The 17,448-nt window shown below is 39.0% G+C and overlaps 1 protein-coding gene across 1 annotated transcript in view; it reads right to left on the bottom strand.

Moving 5' to 3' along the window:
* CD96 (CD96 molecule) overlaps nucleotides 1-17,448 on the bottom strand; it is a 182,276-nt gene that overhangs the window by 14,074 nt on the left and 150,754 nt on the right. Inside the window, exon 11 of the mRNA XM_006895355.1 lies at nucleotides 11,076-11,141. Within this exon, the coding sequence (XP_006895417.1) occupies nucleotides 11,076-11,141 (66 nt within the window). The remainder of the gene's footprint in view (nucleotides 1-11,075; nucleotides 11,142-17,448) is intronic.

The following is a 17,448-nucleotide window of genomic DNA, read 5'->3' as shown; positions in this document are numbered from 1 at the left end:
ATATATTTATTTATTACTTGCAAAATTAGTAAATGCTGACAGATTCTAGACAGATTCAAGATGCTAGACTTATAATAGTGTGGGCTAGAAGAACTGGTCTTTTAAGAGTGACAATAAACTTACAGTGTGGGTTAGTTACTCGCTCTTTTTTGAAGCTTTCCTTAAAACTGTAGTGTTTTGGATTTCTTCTGTGTTTCACATTTTCTTTCATTGATATTGTTTTATACAATCATTTGTATATATTGTATTTTATAAAATTAATCACCAGTGGAGTATACCCACCATTACCCCATCTCTTCAGGTCCCCTTTGGATTGTGACCATTTCCTTTACCCCCTCCCACCACCTACAAAATTATGGTGGCTGATTTCCCCCTACTCATTCTCATCCCTCTGCTCCCACAATCCCCCCCCTCCGAATCCCCAAGCACATTTTACTACTTATCCTTCTATTTTTACAATAGTGGTCTTATGCAGTATCTGTCCTTAATGAGATTGAGGTAGTTCAATCAGCATAATACTCTTCAGTCTCTCCCAAGTTATTTAGTATTTTTAGAAATCATTGTTCTGAGTGCTGCATAGTATTCCATCATGTGACTGTACCACAGTTTCTCAATCCATTCAGTTGTGGTTGGACATTTGGACTGTTTCTATGTTCTTGTGGTGAATAATGCTTCTATAAACATTAGTTTACAAATTTCTGTTTGTGTCTCAGCTCTAATTTCCTTGCAGTATATTCCTGGCAGTGAAATAGTTGGGTCATATAGAGTTTCTGTGCCCAGATTTTTGAGGAAACATCAAATTGTTTTTCAGAGTGGTGCCTTCCAGAGAGGTGGGATATAATCCCACCAATAACGTATGAGAGTTTCTATCTCTCTACATCCTCTCCAACATTTACTGCTTGCTGTTCTGTTAAATTTTGCCACTGCTTCTTGGATGAGATGGTATCTCATTGTGGTTTTGATTTGCATCTCTCTTTTTGCAAATAATTTTGAGCATTTCTTCTTGTGTTTGTTGTTCATCTAAATGTCTTCCTTTGTGAAAAGTTTTTCCATATCTTTTTCCCATTTTGTAATTGGTTTATCAGTCCTTTTCTTGTGCTGGTATTCTGTAAACATTTGTTATGAGATCTTTGTCTGAGATGATTGCCAAATATGGTTTCCTGTTGGTAGAATTTCCTTTCATCCTATTGGAAAAAGGTTTTGATGCACACAGGGATTTAATCTTTAGAAGGCCCTATTCATCAATTTTATCCTTTACTAGTTGTGTATTTCTGCTGTATTTGTTAGACTCTTTATAAAATAGGCTAGGCTGTCTAAGCTTGATTCCAGTCTGTCTCTGATGAACTTTATGATTTTGGGCTTTACTCCAAGGTCTCTGATCTATCTAGAGTTGATTTTTGTGTATGGTGTGAGATGTGGTTCCTGTTTCTGCTTTCTACATGTAGCAGTGCAATTTTGCGAGCACCATTTGTTAAAGAAGCTGTCATTTCCCCATTTGGTAGATTTTATTTCCTTGTTGAGTATCAGTTGACCATAAATAGATGGGTCCATTTCCGGGTTCTTGATTCAGTTCCACTGATCTATGCTTTTGTCATTGTACCAGTACCAGGCTATTTTGGTTACTACTGCTGTGTAGTAGGTTTTGAGGTCAGGGAGTGCTATGCCTTCCACTTTGTTTTTCAGAAATGCTTTGCCTACTTGGTGTTTCTTTCTTCTCCAAATAAACTTGATAATTACCTAATTTTTGTTTTGGGTTTTTTTAATGGGTTTTTATTTTTTCATTTTATATAGATTTATTTACAAAGTTTGAATACATTGTTTCTCACAAAAGATCCTTCTCAAAAAAAAAAAAGATCCTTCTCATTCCCTTCTCCCTTCAAACCATCGAATTGAGCAATCTTGTGATTAACACTCCACCCCCTGCCCATGATAATTACCTTTTCAATCTCTTTGAAAAATGAATTTGATATTTATATTGGGATTACATGAAACATGTAGATTGCTTTTTGTAGGATTGTCATTTTCACTATATTGAGTCTTCCTATCCATGAACAAGGAACATTTCCCCCATTTATTTAAATATTTTATTGTTTCTCAGAGAAGTGTTTTGTAGTTTTCTTTTTAAAGGGCACTTATGTCTTCAGTCAGGTTTATTGTTAAATATCTCAATCTGTGGTTGGCTATTGTAAATAATATGGGAGAGAATGTAACCCTGACACACTCCCTTCTTAATTTTAGTGTTCCCTTGCTATGTTTAATAACAGCCTCTTCCTGGTCCAGGTATAAGTTCTAGATGAACACAATAAAGATCTCTGGGACTCCCAATCTTCTCAATGTCAGCCACATCTTGTTATTATCCACACAGTCGAATGCCACTGCAGTCATTAAAGCACAAATAGACATTCTTCTAGTATTCTTTACTTTCAGCCAGGATCCACCTGGCATTAGCAAAGATATTCCTAGTGCCCTGGCCTCATTCTAAATCCTGCTTGAACTTCTGGCTGTTCCCTATCTAGGTACTATTTCTAGTAGTTTTAAAATTATCTTCAGTAGTATTTTGCTTGTATATGGTATTAATGGTATTGTTTTATAGTTTCCATATTCAGTTGGCTCACCTTTCTTGAGCATGGGGACAAATATGGACCTCTTCCAATCCATTTGGTCCTCCAAATTTCCTAGCATAGACATGTGAGTGCATCCTAGGCTGTACCTGTTAACTGAAACAAGTCAATTGGTATCCCATCAATTCCTGGGGCCTTATTTTTTGTCAATGCCTTCAGGGTGTTGCTTCCTTCTTCATTACCAATGGCTTCTGTTCATATGGTACGTCCTGAAATTTTTCTGTGTCAGTCAGTTCTTTCTGGTACAGTGAGTCTGTGTATTCCCTCCATATTCTTTGATGTTTTCTGTGTCATTCAATATATTGCCCATTGTTGTTGTTGTTAAGTGCCATTAAGTTGAGTATGACTCATAGCAACCCTATGAACAAAAGGTTTGAACACGTTCCATAATGATTGTCATTTCTCTAATGTTCATGGAGTTTCCAAAGACGTGTTGTTTAGGAAGTGGATGCCAGTCCTTCATTGTCCATTGTTTTTGTTGTTAATTGCCTTCCAGTCAAGCATGACTCACAGTGACCATATTAACAAAAGGCCTGAAGACTTTCTGTAACTATCACCATTTATCAAAGTTCAGAGACATGTTGTTTAGGAAGCGGATGCCACTCCTGCATGATCCATAGCACCTTTTAGCATTGCAAATCAAGGCTTAAATGTGTTTTTTTAGTTCTATCAGCTTGAGAAATGCAGAGCACAGTCTTCCCTTTTTATTCTCCAATTCCAGCTTTCTGCACTTTCCAACAGAATACTTTGTCTTGTCCTCCTGAGCTGCCCTTTGAAATCTTCCTTTCAGCTCTTTTACTACAACATATTTTTCCTTTTGTTTTGACTTCTCGATGCTCCAGTACAATTATTAGAGTCTCTTCTGACATACCTTTTGATATTTTCATTCTCCTTTATTTTTGTAATGACCTTTTGCTTACACCTTTTGCTTTCTTCACGTATGATATCCTTGATATCATCCCACAACTCATCTGGTCTTTAATCATTGGTATGTAATGCCTCAAACTATTCCTATTCTCTCTCCATATCTATTCAATCTATATGCTTAGCAAATTATTCAAGAAGCTGGACTCCGTGAAGAGGAATGCAGCATCAGGATTGGAGAGAGACTCATTTATAACCTTCATTATGCAGATGACACAACTTTGCTTGCTGGAAGTGAGGAGGACTTGTAGCACTTGTTGAAGAATATCAAGGAAGGCAGCCTTCAGTATGGATTGCATCTCAATGTCAAGAAAACAAAGATTCTTACCACTAGATTGATAGGCAACATCATGATGGATGGAGGGGAGATTGAAACTGTCAACGGCTTCATCTTGCTTGGCTCCACAATTGACACCCTTGGTATAAGCAGTCAGAAAATAAGAAGACTCATTGCAATGGAAAAAATCTGCAGTTAGGAACTTCTCCAAATTATTGAGGAGTAATGATGTTACTTTGAGGACTAACAGTTATCTGATTTCGCCTCCCATACTTTGAAGATGTTGCTAGGAGGTGCTATTCCTTGGAGAGGGACATGATGCTTGGAAGGGTGGAGGGTTGGCAAAGGAGAGAAAGATCCTCAACCAGGTAGTGTGACACAGTGACTGCTGCAATGGGTTCTTGTGTGTCAGGAAGAGTGAGGATGGCAAAGGACAGGACTTGGGTTCAGGTTTGTTGTTCATAGGGTGACTATTAGTCATACTTGATTCAACATCACCTAACAGCAACACATTGTAAATGGTATTGCTTTCTTGGCTTCCATCTCTGAATAATCTTTGTTATTGTAGAGAAATCCCACTGACTTTTGAATATTGATCTTGTATCCACTAGCTATAAATTTTTTGTTGTTGTTGAGTCTTTGGAGTTTTCTGTGTACTTTTTCATATAATCTGCATATAGCAACCATTTGACCACCTCTTTGCCAATGTGAATGCCTTTTATTTCCTTCTGTTGTTGTATTGCCAAGCAAGTACTGCTAGTACAACATTGAACACAAGTGGTGACAGTGGGAATCCTTGTCTTGTCCCTGTTCACAAAAAATATGTTTTTACTCTTTCTCCATTGAGAATGATACTGGCTCTTGGTTTTGCACACATTCTTTTCACCATGTTGAGGAAATTCCTTTTTAGTCCTATTTTGCTAACTGTTTTAATGAGGAAGGGGTTTTTATTTTTTTTTTTTCAAATGCCTTTTCTGCATCAGTTACTAGGATCATGTGGTTCTTGTTATTCACTTTGTCAATGTGGTGAATTACATCGATTGCTTTTCTTACGTTAAAACATCTTTGCACACCTATTATGAATTACTCTTGGTCATGATGAATTATTTCTTCAGTGTGCTGTTTGATTGTATTGGTCAGGATTTTGTTAAGGGTTTCTGCATCTATGTGTACAAGAGATACTGGTCTGTCGTTTTCTTTTTTGGTAGTTTCTTTGCTTGGTTTTGGTATTAGGGTTATGCTTGCTTCATAGAATGACTCTGGGAGTGTTCCTTCTTTTTCTATTTTTTAAAATAATTTAAGGAGAATTGGTGATAGACCTTCGCTGAATGTTCGGTAGAATTCAGCAATGAAGCCATCTGGTCCAGGACTTTTTTGTATGTGGGAGTCTTTTTATGACCTGCTCAATTTCTTCTTTTGTGATGGGTCTGTTCAAGTGTTCTAGATCTGACTGTGTCAATCTGGGTAGGGCATGAGTTTCAAGGAATTTGTTAATTTACTTTAGTTTTTCCAATTTGTCGTAGTATTGTTGCTGTTGTTGTTGTTAAGTGCCGTCGAGTCATAGGTGACTCATAGAGACTCTATGAATGAAACACCTGAACACTTGTGTGACTTTCATCGTATCTCCAGGTTCGTAGGATTTCCAGAGGCAAGCTATTTTGGAAGTGGATGCCACTCCTGATTCCAAGCTTGTTTTTATTGGGGAGCTCCACCAAATACTGTCCACCATGGGTGACAATTATTACATTTGACACATCAGTGTCACCGTGTTTCAGCATCACAGCAACCATGAGTTACCTCTGTACAGCAAGTGGACAGACCAGGGCAATACGCTCTAGAAGAACGTTTGACCAAAAACAATTAAAACCAGGCCCAAGTACCATATGTTGTTGTTGTTGTTATGTGCCACCGAGTTGCTTGTGACTCATAGTGACCCTACGTACAACAGCCCTAAACCCTGCTGTATCCTGTGCCAATCGCACTGCCTCTGACACACCCATCCCGATTACCCCAGTCACTGAATCAATCCACCTCACAAAGGGTCTTCCCCTCCTGCGCCATCCCTCCACCCTCCCAAGCATGATGTCCCTCTCCAAGGACCTCTCCCTCCTTACAACATGTCCAAAGTATGTCAGAGGAAGCCCCAGAATCCTTGCCTCCAAGGAGCAGCCCGGTTTAACCCTCTCCAGGATGAATCTGTTTGTTTTCTTGGTAGTCCATGGTACAAACTCTTCTCCAGCATCACAGCTCAAAGGCATCAATTCTCCTTCTATCCTCCCTAGTCATTGCCCAACTCTCTGATGCATAACAAGTGATTGCAAAGGCCATAGCCTGTATGTAAAGTGCCATATAGCTTTTGATAATACTCCAGTAATATAGATTTAATTTCCTCTGGTTATAATGTCACCTCTATTATTCCTTAATTGAGTTGTGTCTTTATTTTGTTTTGTTAAGTTTGCCAATGGTTTGTCAGGGTTTTGCTTTTGTTTTTGTTTGTTTGTTTTTGTTTTTGTTTTTTTGCTGTGCATTCAATTTTATTCGTGTTCAAGTGAGGCATGGTATTAAGGTTTGACTGCCATGGGGTCTTCGATCCACTTCGTGTAGAAGTAGACATTGGTGAAAACAGCTGGCATATATTTGGCAGCACATGGGTTGGAACCCCATGCTATGATACGTTGGAGCATGCCGTCACAGAGCTGAGTCACCTGCACAGGTGTCTTTGCCTGGTGAAGCCTTAGCACATAGCATGGTGTCTGCTATCTCCTGGGTGTGAGCCTCAGTGCACACCTCATTGGGTTGGACTTGGAGGTTCCAAGACTGCAGTCCATTTGGGTATGTTATCCCATTTGGGTCCAGGCTGCCTCAGACTGAGGCGATGCAGGTGCTTCCCACCACAGGTGGCTTGGTGGGCAGTACCAGGACCTACACTGTTTCTGTGAGCTGCACAGCCTCCTTCAGGAAGGGCATCATGATGTCATTGCTGTAGTCATCCTGGTCCAGGTTGAAAGGATTCTTCATGTGGCTGGCATTGTACCATGGGTGCTGAATGTCAAGGCTGACCTAGGCATACTAGGTTGTGTCATCAGGTTCATCTAGGTTGTTGAGGCCCAGCCAGATCTGGTACAGGCTGGAGACAGAGATGAAGGCAATGAAGGAGACAGAGGAGGAAGGTGGAAGCAGGACAGGAAGTATGGGGTAGGGAAGAGAGAAACAGGGGTGTGGAGGAGCGAGTGGACAAAGAAAGAGGAGAAGCAGTGACAGAGAAAGCGAGAGGACAGATATGTAAAGAAAGAAATGGAGAGAAAAAGAGGGTAAGAGGCAAGGCAGAAAGGGGAAAGAAGAGTGTGAGACATGACCAGTGAACAGACGTGGTCAGAAATGTATGCAGAAAGCATAAGGAAAACAGAAAACAGAAGGGGAGGACTACAACAGAATGGGAAAGGGGCAGATAAAGTAAAAAGAAACCAAGAAATAGAGACAGAGAGGATGGGAAATGGTGAGGGAAGGAGAAAGTCAGGGAGGCAGGCTGGTTTTATTGACCCTTAACAACAACAACAACAACAACTTTCAAAAAATCTGCTCCTGGTCTTGTTAATGGTTTCAATTGCTTTTCTGTTTCCTACCTCATTGATTTCAGCTCTTGTTCCTATAATTTCCTTTTTTTTTCCTAGAGTATATAGGGTTAGATTGTTGTTCTTTTTCTATTTGATGGAGGTATTGAGTTAGATCATTTATTTTACCTCTTTCTTCCTTTCTTATATGTTTGTCCATTCCTATGAACTGCCCCTTGAGGGCTGCTTTAGGTGCATCTCTGAACCGGAGGTTTAAATATGTTGTATTTTCATTATCATTTTTTAGAGGAATTTTTTCATTTTATCTTTTATTTCTTCTATAACCCAATTGTATTCAACCAGGGTGGTATTTAACTTCTATATGGGTGGTTTTAGAAGCTTTATTCTCTGTCATTAATTTCTAGTCTTATGGCACTGTTGTCTGAGAAGAGATTTTGTATGATTTCAATGTTTTATCCTAATATGTGATTAATTCTGGAGAACATATCACATATACTTTAGAATAAAGTAAATTGAACTTAGTTGGGTGTAATACCTGGAATACATCCTCAAGGTTGAGCTGGCTGATTGTATAGTTTAGATTTTCTGCATCATCTCCTTTGACTATTATGGTGCTATTTTTTTTTTTCCTTATTGAATTCTGTTAAACATTGTTTTATGTATTTTGCAGGCCAGTCATTTGGTACAAAGATGTTTGACTAAGATTATGTCTTCTTGATCTACTGTACCTTTAATCATTATATCTATTGTGCCCTTCCTTATCTTTTATGGGGTTTTCATCCTGAAGTCTATTTAATCAGAGATTAGTATTGCCACTCCTGATTTTTTGTGGATGCCATTTTCTTAGAATATTTTTTTCCCAGCCTTTCATTTTGAGTCTATCTCTCTACTCTTTCTTAGATGTCTCTCTTGTAGTCAATTTTGTTTTTAATTCACTCTGCTACATTTTGTCTCTTAATTGGTATATTTAGTCCATTTATGTTAAATGTGATTATTGATAGGACAGGCTTTATTTCTGCCATTTTGCTGTGTTTCTTTTTCTGTTTCAGGTTACCATGTACATCCAATTTCCTTTGGTGTTTCTGTGTGAAGAACTTCCTTTAAAAGTTCTCGTAGATTTGGTGTTGTTTTTAAAAAATTCCTTAAGTTCTTTCTTTCTGTAAAGGACTTACTTTCTTCTTTATATTTGATGGACAGCTTTACTAGGTAGAGGATCCTTTGTTGGCAATTATTTTCTTTTAACTTTCTTAATTTGGCATCCCCTTGTTTTCTTGCTTTCATGATTTCTGCTGAGAAATCAGAACTTAATCTATTGACTTTGTTTTTCTCATGCTATTTTTAGTATTCTATTCTTATCTTTTATTTGAAGAATTTCACTATGTGTTGGTGTTTTCCTTTTTGGGTCTAGTCTATTTAGTGTTCACTGAGTTTCTTGAATATGGACCTCTCCAAAGTACTCAAGAGCAACGATGTGTCTTTGGAGACTAAGGCCATGGTCTTTGCAATCACTTGTTATGCATCAGAGAGCTGGACAATGACCAGGGAGGATAGAAGGAGAATTGATGCTTTTGAGCTTTGGTGTTGGAGAAGAGTGCTGAGAGTGCCATGGACTTCTCCAAAAACAAACAGATTCATCCTGGAGAGGGTTAAACCGGGCTGCTCCTTGGAGGCAAGGTTTCTGAGGCTTCGTCTGACATACTTTGGTCATGTTGTAAGGAGGGATCGGTCCTTGGAGAGGGACATCATGCTTGGGAGGGTGGAGGGCAGGCGCAGTAGGGGAAGGTCCTCTGGGAGATGGATTGATTCGATGACTAGAACAATCGGGATGAGCGTGTCAGAGACAATGAGATTGGTACAGGACAGAGCAGAGTTTAGAGCTGTTATACATAGGGTCGCTATGAGTTGCAAGCAACTTGAAGGCACATAACAACAACAACAACATCTCTTCCGTAATTTTCTCAGTGATTTCCCTGTCACTCCCATATTTTGGAATTCCAATCACACATGCTGTTCCTTTTGATGTCATCCCACATGATTCTAATGTTTTCTTCATTTTCTTTATGTCTTATCTCTGATTTTTCTTCTAGTTTCTTTCCATTGAAGTTCTTGTCTTCTAGCTTCTGCTCCATTTCTTCTTTTCTGCCTTTTTGTCCCTCTAGTGTGTTGAACACTTCTGTCATTTAAGTTTTAATATTCTAGATTGCAATTTCATGCATTTCTGCCATTTTCAGCACTATGTTGGTGGTACTCTCTCTGTATTGTACCTCTTTATCTATAATTTTAATTCTTTCTTCCATTTTTTGCATTTCCCCCCATAGTTATTAAGTTCCTCCTCATTGATATATTTCTTCTGGTTCCCTGTCTTTGGAGTATTCATTTTCTTAATGGCTTCCATTGTTTTTCCCTCCTGTCATTTACATCTTCTTCTGTAGCTGTTTAAATGACACCCCATCAATATATTTTTTTCTGGTTCTATGCCCCTAGGTTATTCCCTTTATTTCTGGATTCTATAATTTCTTCCATCACTTGTACCTTTTCCCATCACTGTTCAAATGCTTCCATATCAATGTATATCTTCTGTCTTCCTGACTTTGGAGTGCTTCATAGAGTCTACAATATGCTCTGCATTTTTTGGAGAAGGCTCACTTTGTTTATTCACAGTGTTTGACACTGCCTGTGCTTTCTTGACATTATGCGAAGTTTTTCTTGGTAAGTGTTAGACTGTTTCTATTGTGTCTTTGTAAGTTGTTGATAATTATTATCTTTATGATGTTATTTATTAGTTGCCAGTTTAAAATGTTCAATCTATGTGGTGGGCCACTCATTTGGGAGTCCTTTCTGGGAAAACTTGCCTTTCCTAAACTTCTTCAGGTTCTCTCTGGTCTGCAGTGCAGCCCTGCAGGAATCTCACTTTACTGTAGTCTCCTCTGCCAAACTTTATTGTCCTTTTTTTGTCTGAGGAGTGGCTGTGTGTTGCAAGACCAGGTACTCCTTTTAAGCAATTTCTGTCCAGGGAGATTTCTCTTTCTTGCAGCTCAGCATGCCACCTGAGAAAGTGACTCCTTCCCCTGCTTGTAGCTCTCTGTCTCAAACTTTATTGTCCCGTTTGGACTCTGGGATGACCCTGTAGTAGCAGGGATCTCCAAAATAAAAGTGAATTTTTAAAATCAAGACAGCTGTGACAAAAAGCACTGCAGTGTAGATCGTTTCTGACTCTTTTCTGAGTAACTAGGAATAACTTTATTTCCATTTATTCTCATTATTGTAATTTTCATCATCATAGATGTACATTTTTTAAAAGAATTGTGATACTAATACACAATATTTATCAAACATTCTTACATGTATCATTCAGTAACACCAAGTATATTCTTCAGGTTGTACAACCACAATCAACTCCCATTTTTTATTTTCCCCCCCAGCTGGTAACCATTAATATTAAGTTACTACATATTGTCTCCTCCATTTGTCTGTCAGTTTGCTACATGGCAGTGGTGTGTGAGTTGCTGTGCTGTTGGACACAAGACTAGCAAGATCACATATGGTACACATGTTTCAGCAGAGCTTCTAGGCTAAAATAAATTTGTAATTGTTTTTGTTTTTTTGGTTCTTTTTTCTTTTCATATCTTCCCAAATAAAGCAGATTACCACTTCCTTGTCCCTAACTCCTCAAGTACTCACTGTGAAGTGTTGAGTCGGCTCCTGAGGGGGATATCTGGTCAATTTCACTGGGTGTCCATGAAATTGCTAAAGGAAGAAGACATTACAAGAGTCATTCTATCGCATCAACAAATGAATGGATAGAAAAAAGATGGTATTTTGACATAATGGAATACTACGCAGCACTGAAAAACAAGGAACTGCTGAAATATTACACAACATGGATGACCCCGGAGGACATTATGTTGAGTGAAATATCTCAGTCACAAAAGGACAACAATGCATAACACCACTGTTATAAAGCAGGACTGACATAAGGGTTGGGGGAAAACTAAGACAAGGGGATAATTAATGAACACAGCATTGGAACAGACGAAGGGAAAAAACTGTTTAAAAAGAATATATGATCAAGCATTATTTGTATGACCACAGTCCAGAATAAAAGGTGTATCACAAAGTGGGCTGCAGAAGGTGAAGGGGAAGAGGGAGGAAATTATGTAACAATGAATGAAATTTTTTTTAAGTGAATAAGACAGGGGATAGGAAGGAAAATGCGCAACAATGAAAAATTAAAAATCCAACTTTTCTGTAAACTTTTGTTAAAATCACAATTTTTTTTAAAAGGGGGGAAGAGTCATTTTTTGTAAAGCTAGTTATTTTATTTTCCTTTCACTGGGTGAAGTAATTATGAAAAAAGAATGTTCATTAACATGTAAAGCATATTACATAAGCTGATCACTGATCTATAGCATATGCTACACCTGCCCAGAATAAGGCAGGAGTTGAGGGGAACATGTCTCTAAGTGACTTAGAAGTGGAAAGTGGGAAGAGAAGGAAAACATAAAGAGGTCCCTTTAGCCTGAGAGGGTGTTCTGAGGCCCTTCTATAGATGAGTCATGTTGTAGATTAGTCAAAAAGAAGAGAAAGAATGATAGTTTGGAGACAGATCTCAGAGGAAAATAGGAGATTATAGATGATCTCATGACTATCTTATAGATGAGCCAAAAAAATGGGAGTGAACTATGCATACAGTCCAGGGGTTTGTGATGGTCAAACAGAGGAGCCCAAAGGATTTACAGAGTTAGGTGTAATATGTGTAGGGGGAAAGAGTTTGTGGATAAACTGACATTGTAGTTTGGCTATGAAAATCAGAAGGCTCAGTATTAAGTAGTAAGTTACTAGACCCTGATGATCAGAGGCTTTATTAGCTGCAAGGTGAGCACTTTTGAGGCCATTTGAGGCAAATCTTTTCCTGTTTGGATGGTAGTGAACTCAGCAAATCTTTGCCCTGTTTGGATGGCAGTGAACCCAAGCAGCACATATGGTGTTTGAAATAGATCTGTCAACTCATATGTTTACTATCTATCTTTGCCAAGAAAGAGTCACATCTTGGCAGGCCTCACATTTCTGTATTTGATAATGGGCTTGCATTGTAAAGTGAAGTAAAAGGACTGTAACAATTCATGGTTATGATCAATAAAATTCATTCACTAGAAAAATTAGCTTACTTGCTTTTTTTTAGTTAAGGGATTTGTGTGTGTGTGTGTGTGTGTGTGTGTGTGTGTGTGTTAAGACTAAAACAAACAAATAAAAACAAGACCAAAAAAACCCCAGAAAATAAACCCCAAACACCTTTATATTATTTTTATGTACCATGGAGTCAGAATTTAAACATAGCTGACTGTCCAGCAGATATTTAAAGGCAGTAAATTACATGGGAGCAGAATCTTTCTCCAGCAGAATAAATGACGGATTCAAACCATGTGTCTTTGGATTGACAGCAAAACTCCTTGCCACTAAGCTACCAGAGGTTTCTTCAAACCTCTAAGACCTCCTATCTCTTGGTTTCTCTGTAAATAGCAATAACAATTGCAGCTGCTTACCATCAGGTAAAAACATGTACTCTCAGGGATTTCTTACAGGACTTTTTCTATCATATCATCTTCCAGTCATTATCATCCCAGAGACTAGGGTTATCTTATGGAAAGCTATTTGAGTCTGATAGTCTCAGGGAGATGTTCTTAATGTCCATAGACTTCTCTGCTCCTGTATATGTTGACTATGTTTTTCCTCTAGACAATATTTAGAAATTGACCAAAGTCTACAGATAATGATAAACTCAGTAGAGTCTTATCATTTTTGGGGGTGTGTATGTTTAAACCATTAACCAGGAGTTTAATTGACCAAGAAGATTTGTTTATTAAAATGTGATTGAAATCCAGTCTGAGTTTAAATAAAATTATGCAGAAGGCAGTTTATTCTTGGTAACATTTCAGATTTATGCTCAGTATGATGCTTTCTCTGTTATATGCCTTTAGTGCTTTATGCCTTTATTTGTCATCTAATCAAAGTCTGTTGGCAGGAAGTCATTTGGTAGGGCCTGACCCTTTAGAATTTGAGAAGAATGATGAGTTTAGGGATTCAAGATCAGTGGGGAATGAAAGAGCTGCCTGAAATAGGAGCAGGGCCCCGCACTGTTGCAGGCCCTAATATTGCTTCCCCTCTACCGTTGACTCTCAACCCTTCAACTCTTGCCTCTTCATCATCTTCTGTCTATGGCAAACACAGGAGAGTGCCATGATATTATCAAGTAAGTACACAGTGGCTGGGAAGAACTAGCTAGACCAACGAACACAATAAACAACGCATTTATACATGTGAGAAAAATGGTAGGATTTTGAAAGGTAAGCAAAGAATAAAGAATTAATCAAGACCTCTTGTAAGGTTAATAAGAAGCCCTCTGTGACTCAGCAGTGATATGTGTGTAATGTGTGGATATAGTGACAGAGAGCCTCTTCCTATTGATAATAGGACAATTTAAAGACAATAGAGGTTTATGGCAATGTAAATCATAGTTTATTTGCATAATCTAGATAGATTGGATAATTTTAATGTAGTTTTATACTTAATTAGACTAGCAGGGGAAATTAGAATGGAAAAGCTAAATTTTCTGTTCTGTAGTCTCATCAGCCAAGTATCAAAATGTTAAGTATCCCAGAATATCATGAACCTTGCACATTTTTTTAAGATTTAGGAGTTCAGATTGTGTATCCCTACTTCACAGGTGTCTAAAGTACACTGTACATTTTCATTCTAGATTGTCGGAAACTTGGAAGCTGAGATAGGATTGTTGTTGTTGTTGATTGCCATCGAGTCGAGCACACTCATAACAACCCTATGAACAAAAGGGCTGAAGCCTTTCTATAACTCCGTCATTTCTCAAAGTTCATAGTTCCAGAGGCATGTTGTTTAGGAAGTGGATGCCATGCCTGCTTCCAAGAGGTAGGATTAGATATCCAAGATACTTGAATCTGAAGTTGATAAATAAAACGAAAAATGAGAACATATAATATTAACACCTAAAACCATAAATGCAGTAGAAACATGCCACATACTTAGAATGGAAGAAGTCCTGGTGATAGGATATTGTTGTTGTTGTTGTTGTTGTTATGTGCCGTCGAGTCGCCTGCAACTCATAGTGACCCTGTGTACAAAAGCCCTAAACTCCTCTCTGTCCTGTGCCAATCACACTGTCTCTGACACTCCCATCCCAATTATCCCAGTCACTGAATCAATCCACCTCATAGAGGGCCTTCCTCTCCTGCGCCGTCCCTTCACCCTCCCAAGCATGATGTCCCTCTCTAAGGACCAGTCTCTCCTCACAACATGTCCAAAAGTAAGTTAGATGGAGCCCCAGAATCCTTGCCTCCAAGGAGCCACCTGGTTTAACCCTCTCCAGGACAAATCTGTTTGTTTTCCTAGCAGTCCATGGTATTCTCAATACTCTTCTCCAGCACCACCGCTCAAAGGCATCAACTCTCCTTCTATCCTCCTTGGTCATTGTCCAACTCTCTGATGCATAACAGGTGATTGCGAAGACCATGGCCTGTATCAGACGCACCTTAGTCTCCAGAGAGACACCACTGCTCTTCAGCACTTTGGAGAGGTCCCTAACAGCAGACTTTCCCATGGCAATGCGCCTTTTAATTTCCTGGCTGCTGGTGCCAAGACTGTTGACTATGGAGCCAAGCAAACTAAAGCTGTGTACAATCTCAATCTCTTCACCATCCATCCTGATGCTGCCAATTGGTCCATTGGTGAGAATCTTTGTCTTCTTGACATTGAGCCTCAATCCATATTGGAGGCTGCAGTCCTTGACACTCTGCAGCAGGTGCTTCAGGTCCTCCTCAGTTTCAGCAAGCAGGGTTGTGTCATCCGCATAACGCAGATTGTTGATAATTCGTCCACCAATCTTGACCCCACATTTCTCCTCATAGAGCCCAGCCTCCTGGATAATCTGTTCTGCATATAGGTTGAAAAGGTATGGAGATAGGATGCATCCCTGGTGTACGTCCTTCCCAATTTTGAACCATGCAGTGTTCCCTTGCTCTGTTCTGACGACTGCCTCCTGGTCCAAGTATAAGTTTCGCATTAGAACGATCAAGTGTTCTGGGATTCCCATTCTTCTCAGAGTCAGCCATAGTTTGTTATGATCTACACAGTCAAATGCCTTTGCATAGTCAATGAAACACAGATAGACATTCCTCTGGTATTCCCTGCTTTCAGCCAAGATCCATCTAACATCAGCTACAATATCTCTAGTACCACAACCCCTTCTGAAACCAGCCTGGACTTCTGGTAGTTCTCTGTTGATGTGATATTTAAACACATGTGGGAGAGGGTGCTCCTTGGAAGCAAGGATTTTGAGGCTTCGTCTGACATATTTTGGGTATGTAGCAAGGAGGGACTGGTTCTTGGAGAAGGACATCAAGCTTGTAAGGGTGGAGGGATGGAGAAAGAGAGGGAGACCATTGATGAGATCGATTGATACAGTGACTAAGGTGATCAGGGTTGGTGTGTCAGAGACAGTAAAGCTGGCACAGAATAGAGCAGGTTTCAGGGCTGTTGTACATAGGGTTCCTATGAGTCCCAAGTGACTTGACGGCACGTAACAAGTAACAACAAACAACATAGGTTACAGTAAATGAATTCATAGGATACAATCACGAGTAGCACAGGGCTACTGAGTTTATTTCACCAGGAATCTATTCATTATCATGAGTTCCCTGCCTATGAATATGTCATAAATCTACAGAATAAACATATGACAAGGAAAAAAAAATCCCATTATAAATGCCTGCCACAAACCTTGCCAAATGCATCATCCAATATTGGATGCTACATTGCAGTCTAATGCAACTGGCAGAAACATGTTTCAAAAACAGTTTAGGGGTGAGCAATCAATATTAACTTGTTGGATCCTAATATGCTTTTGTGACTGATCATAGAGCCACTGCTGCAGGGTAATTTTCTGCTGATATTATGGATAAAAATGACGACTAGTTAATAAGATCTTTTTTCTGCATAAATAAATGTAAGAGTTTATACTACTGGAGAAAAAAATGTTTCTTATTTTCATAGTCTTTTCTGGACTTCACAGTTTCTAAGCCTATTTTTTTGGTAAGAATGTCAAAGAGATGTGAAAGAAAAAATTAAGCTTCCAGGTTGGAGGAGGAAGAATGGGGGTAGGGTGACATTAGTTCATTTTAAGAGAGCTATTAATTTAAAAGATGAAGAGTAAATTTCAAGCAGGCTGCTCTCCCTTTCTGGAGGCAGATAGTATCGTGGGTGGTTGTGCATGATTCATTCTGATGCAAGGGATTCCTGGCACACACGGAGCTAATTGACAATAGTGTTATAATTGCAATTTAAATAAAGCAAATAAATAAAAGGACCCAAATCTACAATCAAGCAGATTACTTGTTTTCACTGTACAAGTGTGTGTTTTTTCATGTTCTTAACCATACGTATAGTCTGCCTTCTGTTGTTAGAGGCCTGAAGGATATAACAGTGAAAATCAAAGAAAAAGGCAGAAGTTCCCATTTTTATGTATCTCATATTCTCTCTAATTTCAGCAAGCAATCATATTTTTGTGGGTTTTTAAATTATACTAGTTTACTTACAAAATTCAAATACATTATTTTCCAGAGCAGTTTCTTCCAATTTCCCTACCTCCCCACCCATCAACTTGTACAAACCTATGATTAATCCCACGTCCTCCTACACATCCTCACCCCTCTGCTTCCACCTTAACCCCCATCCCCCTTAGATCCTAATATTCATTCTACAATATTATTTATACAATATTTGTCCTTGTGGGACTGAGTTTACTCAGCATAATGCTCTCCAGTCCCTCCCAAGTTGTTGTTGTTGTTATGTGCTGTCGAGTCATTTGCAACTCATAATGACCCTATGTACAACAGCCCTAAACCCTGCTCTATCCTGTGCCAATAACACTGCCTCTGACACACCCATCCTGATTACCCCAGTCACTGAATCAATCCATCTCGTAGAGGGTCTTCCCCTCTTGCACTGTCCCTCCACCCTCCCAAGC

The sequence above is a fragment of the Elephantulus edwardii genome, unplaced genomic scaffold (genome assembly GCF_000299155.1).
Source record: "Elephantulus edwardii isolate Elephantulus edwardi_28Jun2011 unplaced genomic scaffold, EleEdw1.0 scaffold00165, whole genome shotgun sequence".
Classification (NCBI taxonomy): domain Eukaryota; kingdom Metazoa; phylum Chordata; class Mammalia; order Macroscelidea; family Macroscelididae; genus Elephantulus; species Elephantulus edwardii.
The sequence above is the reverse complement of the archived record's forward strand: the minus strand, read 5'-3'. Positions and strand labels throughout refer to the sequence as shown.